The following is an 11,915-nucleotide window of genomic DNA, read 5'->3' as shown; positions in this document are numbered from 1 at the left end:
TGAGGCGGTTTCCCCGCTCTGCCTTTATAGGCGAGGCTCTCTTCGCTGATAGGCCAGCGAGATATCCGCTGAAAAAAAGGGAGGCGGGCCCTTATGGCTGCGTCGGCTGTTCTGGGAATCGTCACTAGTATCCCAGAAGTAGACAAGCAGTAGAGTCACAGAAACCCACTCAAGAAAACATTTCTCACCCACAAGCCACAACGAAGTGCGCCAATTCATTTTGTTTGTTTTTGTTCTGAATTATACGCGAGCTGTGAGCTCGCGTTTCACAGGTGCATCAGTATTGAGAAATGTGACTGAACGTTATACTAAACTCTTACGTCAGAATCGAAGAATGTTTATAACCATTTACCCAGCAGGGAATGTTGCTTAATCCTGAAATCGAGTTATCTGACCAATTACAGACGCCACCTCGTGTCACAGGTAGGTAAATATAGTTCTCAAGTCTCAACTACGTTAAGCCTTAAGAGTTATACATATATTACCAATAGCACGAGAGAAAGTACGGGTAGTAGTTGTTCAATTTGACATAACGTGTAACAAATTGGAATAAAATAGCCCATATCGCTGGCTTATACATTGTTTATATGGGCGTCTCCTAAGTGTTCTTAGGAAGGTTTTTTTTCCTGTTCATGGTGGATCCTTTTTAGATATGTCAATACACACATATATAAATATATATACGTAAAACCACACGTATTATGTCGAGAACTCGATGATGAACAAATCATGTTGAAATAAATATCCGTGCAAGATTTAAAATTAAACTGGTTACTATCTACTTATTACGTAATTGAAGTTTATACGCACGTCACAATTATACGCATGTAGATCAGTTTTTAATAATTATTTTGCACCTTATTATATAGAACATAAGATAAACATACTGTAATTTGAATCTTTCAGTTTAAGTAGTGTATTAAACCGGCTAGGAGTTTGGACAAACAGCCACAGCCTTCTGAAGCGTGCTTAACTGTCCCAGCGTAAATGAAAATATGAAGGATTTACTCTGGCTAGAACACAATTTTACAGTAAGGCGTGTGCCTGTTCACCGTATGGTATTTACACAGTCGCTGTGAAACTGAACCGCTGGTCGTTCAGTACGGTATGGTTGTACTGAGGATGTTTCGCTGTTAATCTACAATGGGGTATGACGGCTCATGGAATTAATGTTTATTTATGGTTCGAAAGGGGGTTGCTCATAGCCCCAAACATTGGTTAATTAACAACTTAAATTAAGTTAATATTTCTCTTTATCTGAAAAAAAAGGATCCAACGCTACAGTTTGATACAACTATAACTCTTCCCAAGATCCCAAGCGCTATTTGGTTTTTGTTTCAGTTTATATACGTATAGCCTGACTATAGAAACAACCATTTATAATCACAAAAGCAAAATATATAAAAAACTAATATTTTTTTCGTTTTAGAATAAACTGTACTCGTATGTCTTAAATCTATTTTCGTAAAAATCAAGTTGACTGTTTCTTCAAAAAACAATTTAAAAACTTGCTAAACACATTAGGGCTAATTACACATTTTTGAAAACCTTGCTGGAAGTCCCCGTTGCTTCGTATTCATCGTTAAAAAAATCACGTTTATTCTAAATCATTTTTGCTCGAGTCATTTAGCGATAACTTTTTATTTCATTTACTTGTTTACAAATGAGGAAGATTATTTTTCGTTCATAAATCATTAAAACTATTTACATAAGTTTTAGCTTGATTAGCTCATACTTTATTAAAATATCAGTACAAGTTACTCACTGATTTGTTGCTTAGCTTAGAGTTTACAGTAAGAGTTTCCCTCTTGTTTTAATTGCTAAGTTATAGAGTTTACAGTAAGAGTTTCCCTCTTGTTTTAATTGCTAAGTTATAGAGTTTACAGTAAGAGTTTCCCTCTTGTTTTAATTGCTAAGTTATAGAGTTTACAGTACAAGTTTCTTTCTAGTTTTAATTGCTAATCATAAAGTTTGAATAAAGTTGCACGCTGACTGATTTTGTATGATATAAAGTTTCCAGTGAAAATTATCCTCTGATTTATTGCTGGGTTATGAAATACAAAGGTGCTAAGTTATAAAGCTATTAAAAGTTATGTACAAGCCTACCATGATAACTTGGCATTGTATTACACTGTATGAAAACAGTTATCAAAATGTCATTAAGAATTTAAAATTTTGTTTTTAAAGTGCATTATAATCCTCACAGGAATATAATAAAGCTATCAAAATGCTCGTGTTGTACATTCTACTGCAGTTAGTTCACGAAGTTATAAAAGTGCTGACACAAACCGTGCAAAAGTTAGGTCACGAAGTTATTAAGGTATTGGTACAAGTTGTAAGAAGTTTAGGTCACGAAGTTATCAAGCAAGGTATTGGTACAAGTTGTAAGAAGTTTAGGTTATGAAGTTATCAAGCAAGGTATTGGTACAAGTTGTAAGAAGTTTAGGTTATGAAGTTATCAAGCTAGGTATTGGTACAAGTTGTACGAAGGTTAAGTCACGAAGTTATCAAGCAAGGTATTGGTACAAGTTGTAAGAAGTTTAGGTTATGAAGTTATCAAGCAAGGTATTGGTACAAGTTGTACGAAGGTTAAGTCACGAAGTTTGTAAGGTACTGGTACAAACTGTACAAAAGCTAGGTCATGAAACTATCAAGATGCTGCAACATGTTGTACGAAGGTTAGGTTATGAAGTTATCAAAGTACTGGTACAAGTTGTACGAAGGTTAGGTCACGAAGTTGTTAAGGTACTAGTACGAACTGTACGAAAGTTAGGTCATGAAGTCATCAAAGAACCTTTAAAAGTTGTACGAAAGCTAAGTCAGGAAGTTATTAAAGATCCTCTAAAAGTTGAATAAAAATTAAGTAATAAATTTGTAAAGTTCCTGGTTCCAGAATGTACGGATGTTATCTTATAAAGATATCAAAATGCCGCTATAAGTTGTACGAATGTTTACAAGTTGTATGAAGATTAGGCCATATAGTTATGGAGGTGCCAGTAGAAAATGTGCGAAGGTTTGTACATAAAGTTATAAAGTTGCTGGTACCGAATGTTCGAAGTTTAGGTCATGAAATTACCAAGATGCCAGTGTAATTTGTACGAAGATTAGGGCACGAAGTCATTAAGGGAGCAGCATAAATTCTAAGGTTAGGTCATAAAATTGTCAGCACAAGTCGGACATGAAGTAATCAAAAAACCGTTATAAGTTGTAGGAAGTTAGGCCGTAAAAGTAAGAATACACGGTAAAAGTTGTACGAAGGTTAGGTCACTACAGTCTTTAGTGAGTGGACAACTGAATTAAAGTAATGTTGTTGTAATTTTTGTTATCTGCTTTTAGCCAATAAAGCTGTCAAATATGCATTACAAGATGCAGAATTTTTGTCGATGAAATTTTCAGAAAAACGTGACAACGTCTAAAGCTAATTAGATGAAGATACAGAATATCTGAAACTGCCAGTTACTCTGCAGATCAACATAACTCCCACCTCAATGAACCACTACAGTTAAGAAGATCTTGAACTTTGACCAGTTAATGAACTCCCACCTTAATGAACCACTACAGTTAAGAAGATCTTGAACTTTGACCAGTTAATGAACTCCCACCTCAATGAACCACTACAATTAAGAAGATCTTGAACTTTGACCAGTTAATGAACTCCCACCTTAATGAACCACTACAGTTAAGATCTTGCACCTTGACCAGTGTTAATGAACTCCCACCTCAATGAACCACTACAGTTAAGATCTTGCACCTTGACCAGTGTTAATGAACTCCCACCTCAATGAACCACTACAGTTAAGATATTATACCTTGACCAGTTAATGATCATTCAGTTCAGATCATAGCGATTACTCTTCACTTATTTAATCTAGTTCACGCCATGATATTGTTGTTCATATTACCGATAATATAAATAGCGTCTAGACCACTACTGTGTGTGTTGAATATCCCAACTGGCCTAGTGAGTTCTGTTATTGGGAGACTCTTAGCACTCGATATGGTAGATATAGTGTGATTGACATGTTATTCTTTACTTTTAATCATAAGTTCTTCGAATCATCTTAACGCTCACCTCTTATTAGCCAATAATTCTGTAGTTTCTATTAACATTAAATCTGCATATTGATACAATACAAGAAGATTTTCATCAAGTAGGAACCACACCCAAATACACCTAAAAAAAGTTCAACCAAAAATTCCCAAAGCCTTGAAAACGGCCCTGCCATCTCTATCGAAGACCACGATTCGTCGTTCTTCTTCTTTTCTCCCTCTTCTTTCTATTCACTCCTAAAATCTACAGATCATGCTACTTCTCTGCCCTCATGTGTTTTAATCTCTAATACTCTAGCTTTCTCTTCGACCATTTCCTTCGTAGACAAAGAGGGATTTCTGTCCCCGAACATCCTTGGGAGAAACTTCTATCCCCTGAATTCCTGCTTTCTTTCTTTCTTTTCGTAACCTTAACTAAATAACAAATTTAAATTTCAAATCGACGTAACCCTAACTTTGACCAAGTAACAAATCTAGAGTTCAGATCGCTGTAATGCATACCTTGACAATCTAGTGAACAGTTCAGCTCGACATAACATAATCCCATAATCCATATTTTAACAGCTAACTACTATGAATTTTGACTAATTATATGTCATATCAATAAATGGCAATGAATTTCTATAAAACTGAAACTGATGTTTATCTTCCTTGAAATTTCTTTTTACAACACGAACATTGAAATAAAGCAGTTAGTAGCGCTATGAAGCCTAATATTTTTAAAAATAAGTAATTTCACGTACTGTATAACTGATTATATGTTCTTCAAGACTCTTAACATCGTTTTGGGATTCAATATTGTTCATCAGTAATAATTTTTATTTACTGAAAGGGGATTAGGCATTTTGGAGTTTTATATGTATATAAACATGATGAGAAAACTGCCAACAGCAATTTCGAATCTAACATTGTTTATCATTAAATATACGTAGTATATATCTGTTTATTGATATGTTTGTTTCAGAATTTTCAAACAGCTACAAAAAGGTCTAGCTGCGCTTAGCCGTCTCTAGTTTTGAACTAATATAAACTAAACAATCAACAACCAGGGCAAACTCTTGGACGACTGTTATCTGAACGAATAGTGGGATATTATCGTTGGTCATGTACTCTTATAGCTCACCCAAGGCCAAAAAGTGTGGAGAGCGGGAAAAGTTTTTTTGTGGTAACGGAACGCGAGCCACGAACCCTTAGATTTACAGAACGGACACACTAATCCCTTAGCCACGCCAGTTGGTTATTTGAGACTATTTTATCTAATGTTGTTGTTTTTTTAACAGGTTTAATAGTATAGAGAGGTTGATATACGCTTTAAAATCAGTTACTATTAATTGTTGTAAAATATTATATCGAGTATAAGGTAGTTATTGCATTTCAAGAAATCATTTTTGTTAAGAATAACAATGGAATTGACTTGTTATTTTATGATAAAATTTGTCATACTAATTTTTGACAGAATAAATACAGGCACACAAATATGTACACCTATACTTAAGAGTGACATCATTTTGCCTCCCTCTCTGCTACACTACACATATAGCTGGAACATAATGTCAAATGTTTGTTTGTAATTAATATGAAAAAATATGTGACACTATCAGTAAACATTATCACATCCAATCATCACCAGTGGACATCATAAAGCCCACGTATCACGATAAGACGCTCGTTTACCATCAACAAACATGACGAGAAGTGAGTTCCACCATTAACATGATGACACTTTTATACCACCAGTGAACGTGATGATGCTTGTCCACCGCTAAGAAATAAACGCCACATAATCCAGAAACTGCTACATGAAGTTTTATGTCAGCCATAAAACTAAAGTGATTTTGAATACCAGTTTCTTGAACTCAAATACAACATAAATAGATCAGCCATGAAACAAAACAATGCCATCACAACACTTAAAACATTAAATTACTAATATTATTCTATGAAATTAAAACAAACTACATTTATAAGGCAGCATCTGAAACATCCCAGCCTGTGTCTTAAATTACAACATTTGTTAAATAGGTGTTTTAGGAAAATTCGCGATATATTTAGTGTTAACGGGAGTTAAATGACACAAATCGTATAATACACGAGACGTTAACAGTTGATAATAGTTGCTTTCAATAGTTTTTGCTCTTTCCGCTTGGTATGAATAGTTGATTTATATTTTTTCATTAAATTCATTTTTGCTGTACTAATTTTTCAACCATTTCATAGTGGCTGTTAAGCCTAGTAGCTGTTATAAAGTGTTATTAAATTTAGTCTGGAATAGATATCACAACTCACCATAGACAAATAAAATAAATTATTTCAGAAGTGTTGTTAAGCGTTTTATGCTCTCTTTAATAAAACCTAACCTCAAAAATTTCGGTAATTCTCATCATAACGATTTGAAAATATGGCCCCCAGTGGCACAGCGGTATGTCTGCGGATTTACAACGCTAGAAACCGGGTTTCGATACCTGTGGTGGGCAGAGCACAGATAGCCCATTGTGTAGTTTTGTGCTGTGACACTATCAGTAAACATTATCACATCCAATCATCATCAACGAACAGGATGATACCTGATCCCATAAAAAATATGTGACACTATCAGTAAACATTATCACATCCAATCATCATCAACGAACATGATGATACCTGATCCCTGGTTTTTTTTATGGGATCAGGTATCATCATGTTTGTTGGTGATGATCCAGTGTAATATCTACTTTAATGGTGGCAATACAGTTGCAGTTATGACATTTTATTCAAGAATAGGGAATAGAATATAATGTTTATTTGTCTCGTTCCCAACCATTTTGGCCAACAAACTAGGCTGCACTTAGATATCGAGATAAACTCTATGACAGTTCAACCACAATCAATAAACTATATGACAATGAATCACCCGATTACCACCAATAGACATGATGATACTCAATCACGGCCAATAACCTAGAAAACATATAATACCACTAATAAACTTGATAATATTCAATTATCACAAACCACGAAAAGTTTTGTCATTTGTCATTATAATAACCTATATCATTACCTAAGGTGTAGCGGAAAGTGGGGAGGGGAGCAGAAATGATTCCACTCTGTAGTAGTTTGTGGTGGAAAATAAAAAAGTGAGTAAAAACAAAACTATGTCTATGCTGAGGTGTATTGATATGACGATCTTATTTAGTGATATTTTGTTGTATTACTTTGACAACCAAAATAATGGTTGCGGAGACAAATGGTTGCTTTTATTAAACAAATAGTGCGAGACAAAACGTTGTCATGCTGTCGTATGCTGTTATTTAAACACATTTGAAGGAGACAAAAATATGTAATGCTTTGATGTTTTATTGTAAAATTAGTAAAAGAGACAAAACTGTGTAAGTTGTGTTAGTTGTGTTTTAAATTTCAAATTCACGACTTAACCAGGTCCAGATTGGCGATAGATCTAAAATTCGTAACGTCCAAAAATTTATTGAATTTACTAAAAACACTATAGAACGATATCCGTAGATTAAGGCTTCCATTCCGTGAAAACTAAATGTCAGTAACTGTTTCACTGGGGGATAATTCAATATTGTTTTGCCATAAGACAATTGTTGTTTTTTTCTGTATTATTTCCTGTTTTAAAACACAGAAAATGAATGTAGAGCACTGTAGTTTGTTTGTAATTAAGCACAAAGCTAGACAATGGGCTATCTGTGCTGTGCCCATCACGGGTATTGAAATCTAGTTTCTAAGAGCACTAAGAAAATGATCGTATGTCTCCTATCACTTGCCACTGTAAAGTGAAAAGGCATTCTAAGTGCAATGAATGCACGACATGTGGATATAACCACCAGAAAATATTCACTGAAAGAAAGTTATTAAGGAAAAGACTGCAAATAAGATTTCCAGAAAAAATGTATGGTTTTTATAGCAAAACAATATCTGGCTATCTGCTGTGTCCACTGAGGGGAACCGAACGCCTGATTTTAGCGTTGTAAACCCGCGGACTTACCGCTTTTCCACCGGGAGACTTTCCAAAAAAGAGTTCGAATAAAACTAAAAGTGAAAAGAAAAAAGCTTCTGTTTCGGGAGCAGAAGCTGTTGTTTATGATCTTGAAGATGGTGATTCAGATGTTTATGAAGCTCATCCAGTGCTCTCTTTGCTGAGAGATTTTCCAAAGATCGTCTTGTGTACTTTGTTTATTGCTACTCTTATTAAAATACTTCTGGTTATATTTAGTTTGAGCCTAAATATCCAAGTTTCTCGTTGAGGTTTTACGGAAAATAGCTATCGATACTCGTAAAAAATAGATCAACTTTGACAACCACTTTGGAAGTTTCATAAAATTCGGTTTTAGTTTCTGTACTTGGAGTTTTTAGATCTCAATCTTAAAGATACAACAACAGAAAGTGAAAAATCAGTACTACCGGATCTGATGAAGTGAACATTTATAACCACATTTTAGGACATTAAATTAAATAATAAATTAATACTTCGATATTTAGAATATACGTTCAACCTGATGGCAGCGTTAATGATGATAAGCTCAGTGTTACGTCATGGTGTAGTTGAGTATTTTAGTGAAATTTAGAGATTTTGATCATGTTAGATCGCAAATTGACAGTTACTGAAATGATATGTAAGAGTGAGACAAAATAATGCCACGTTGAGATAGTAAGATATTAAAATATTAGTGAGGAAGACAAAACAATACTTTGCTGTGATATTTTGTTGACCATCAAACTTGCAATGGTATTTGCTGGTAAGAAAATATGTTCAATGGTATAGGTTGTTGAAAATATGTTTAATGGTATAGGTTGTTGAAAATATGTTTAATGGTATAGGTTGTTGAAAATAAATTCTATATAATATGCTACTAAAAAATAAGTCCAATAGTTTATACTTGTAGACTGGTAAAATTTACTGTTGTAATAAGAAGATAAGCTCAGAGCTAATGGCAGTGATGTATACACGTAATGAGAAAAGTTTAGCTGTGATGCAGCTAATTATGCGGAAAACAAGATTAGTTTGTCACCTGTAGAAGTGGCATATATACAGGAAACAAAATAAGCTTGACCATGATATCAGCCGTTCCTGCAGGCGCCGAGGTTAGTTTATCACCTATGGAAGTGGCATATATATACAGGAAACAAAATAAGCCTGGCCATGATATCAGCAGTTCCTGCAGGCGCCAAGATTAGTTTTTCATTTATGGAAATGGCTAAGACGTTATTAAATACATGTGTATAAATAGATATAAGGAGCAATGAAATGCTTATGTACTGAGCATGACTGAGACGATACTGAAGACATTCATATAGATAGGGATCGGGACCACGATCAATGTTTATGCATTGAACATGATTGAGACGATATTAAAGACATTTATATGGATAGAGATTAAGAACCAGTGGAATGTTTATACATTCAACATTATTGAGATGGTACTGAAGACATCTATATAGATAGATATCAGGAACAAGACAGTGATTATATACTAAACATGATTAAGACGGTACTGAAGACATTCATATAGATAGGGAACAGGAACAAGACAGTGATTATATATTAAACAAGACTAGGACGGTAATGAAGACATATATTTCTAGATAGTGATCAGTATTTAACACGGTACCGGCGCCTGTATGTAGAGAGAACAGGATCTGTGTACAGCTGATGACAATTATGTGTATGGAACAGGGCCAATAAGACACCGACAGCAGCATATGTATACATGCGTGAAACAGGACTTTTCCTTTACTGACAACAACGATATGCAAGGCATAAACAGGACTACTAAAGTACTGGCAACAATTGTAACGAAGGTATAAACAAAACTCCTATAGTACTATCAACAATGACATGTAAGGGGTAAACGGGATGCTACGGTACTAGAAATACCAGTACGTGTGAAAAAAAGGGTTACTACACTTTAGCAACAATGATAAGCATTGGGTTTAAAACTTTATATTTCTTTATTCTTTGGATAATGAAGGTTTGGACATGTACCAAACGATTAGCACACAAACTTTTAGAGAGATAACATTTCTTAGTAACAACAGCAACAATATGGCCACAATTTTATGGTCATGTTAGCACACGCTTAGCTTTCAATAAAATACCGCAAATTGCACGTTTAAAGTTTCAAACAAATCGACAACCTAAGCCTTTATTTTGTGTAATAGGTGTTAAACTGTGCTTACATTATGCATGCTTATTGACTGTAAAGAATACGAAGGAAGTTCTTAGATAAATGTGCATAATTGACTAGATCATTCTGATTTGTAAAGAATATTAGATTCTTCAACTCAGTTCAGCTTTTAAGAACGTAAAGACATTTCTTGTCCTTATATTATCACTGTGTGCATGGTGTGTTAAGAAGGATGCTTAAGCAAGGCAGTTCACATGTTTCATAGTTTGTTTAAAGAATAAATCCGAGCCCTCACACTACAAAATCTACATGTGAATGTCTGCAGGGCCGTTTCTGATTTATTCATGTGTTCAATATATTACGTCAAAACTTACTCGTTTGTTTTATTAATAATAATTTTTTTTTTCGAAGTACTTTTTTTTTTCGTTTTAATTACCGGATAACAAATTTTACAACCATAAATGATAGGCTACAGGTTATGGCAGTCATACCAGTACAGGTAAATTGAACTGTTCTCTTGTAAATGAAATGCAGTTTTAAAGTCATCTATACCGTTTCATCTATTAGACTTTAATTACGGTAGTTCATGCAGTATTAGTGGTTTGTATGGCTAATGCTACTGGGATGGGTGCGGTTCAAAATATTGCATTTAAGTCGTACCGGTTTGCGCCAGGAGTGATATGGGTGCAATTAATATAATTAAAACCATCTATCAACGTTTGATGGGATTTCAAGACGGCAGCCATGCGGGCATTTGCGGAGTAAAGTCTGCCATTCTGGCAACCCAAGACGAAGTAGGCGGACCAAGTAGACGCCAATTCTACATCCCTAATGCCACCAGGGGGCTGCACTTGCCGGCTCTCAGCGTAAAGTTCGTCACAGGTTAGTTATTAGCTGAAGCCACATCGTCGTGTGTATCGGTTGTTTCGGAGCCGAGTGTCATTGAGTTGTGGTTAAGGGCCTCACGGAGCATAGTGAGCGATCCCAACAGAGGAGGGTTCGTCTTTTCGTAGTTGTGATTGAGGTATGTTTGTGTGGAGATCTTCTATAAGACACGAGATTGTCCGCACTGACTAGTATATAGTTAGTGTGAGTATTTCTGTATTTTTTTATTATTATTATTTCAAGAAGCGAGCTTAGATTTAGCTTTTAGCAACAGTTGCTTCTCTATTTGAGTTCCAGGTATGTCGTCGGAATTCTGAAGAAAAACACACTGAGTGCCTGTTAGTCGTCTGAGATAAACCATGCGATATAAGTTATTCAAATTTATATTTCACATTCTACACAAAGACTTTAATACATGCTTAACATGTGCAAATGTTGTTTTGTATCCTCATATTTTATCACAATCTTTCACCATGTCCCATCATCAAAATTTGTTTAATTATCAACTAGTTTTCAGAATATACATTTTACGATGGATATAACACGCGGAAAAAAGCCTTTCTAATAATCGCATTCATTACTTGTGTAAAAATAAATTATTTAATGATGCTGTAAAATTTTGTAACGTGGGATATTGTTGTTCGCTTCAAACAATTTACATTTTACAACACTCAAGGATCCAAGAAACAAATGGAACTAGCAGCAACTAACAACATTTCTTGCAAATGATGGAACTAACAGCCATTAACAAAGTGTCTTTCAAATGTCGAAATTAGCAGTATCCAATAAAGTGTCTTGCAAATGTTGAAATTAGTAGTATTTAGTAAAGAGTCTTGTGAATGGTGAAACTAGCAG

General features: G+C 34.7%; 1 protein-coding gene across 2 annotated transcripts in view; it reads left to right on the top strand.

Annotated features, from left to right (window-relative positions):
- Window positions 1-359: 359 nt before the first annotated feature.
- Window positions 360-11,915, top strand: part of LOC106465723 (homeobox protein aristaless-like) — a 53,615-nt gene continuing 42,059 nt past the window's right edge. Inside the window, exon 1 of one of the 2 annotated variants that reach the window (XM_022393641.1) lies at window positions 360-423. In XM_022393641.1, the coding sequence (XP_022249349.1) occupies window positions 363-423 (61 nt within the window). In that variant the 5' untranslated portion in view covers window positions 360-362. Of the gene's footprint in view, window positions 424-11,112; window positions 11,200-11,915 lie in introns of those variants that run through there. The other variant, XM_013925961.2, reaches the window with a different exon arrangement.

The sequence above is a fragment of the Limulus polyphemus genome, unplaced genomic scaffold, assembly GCF_000517525.1.
Source record: "Limulus polyphemus unplaced genomic scaffold, Limulus_polyphemus-2.1.2 Scaffold2031, whole genome shotgun sequence".
In the NCBI taxonomy this organism is placed as follows: domain Eukaryota; kingdom Metazoa; phylum Arthropoda; class Merostomata; order Xiphosura; family Limulidae; genus Limulus; species Limulus polyphemus.
This window is presented reverse-complemented; position numbering and strand designations above follow the sequence as displayed.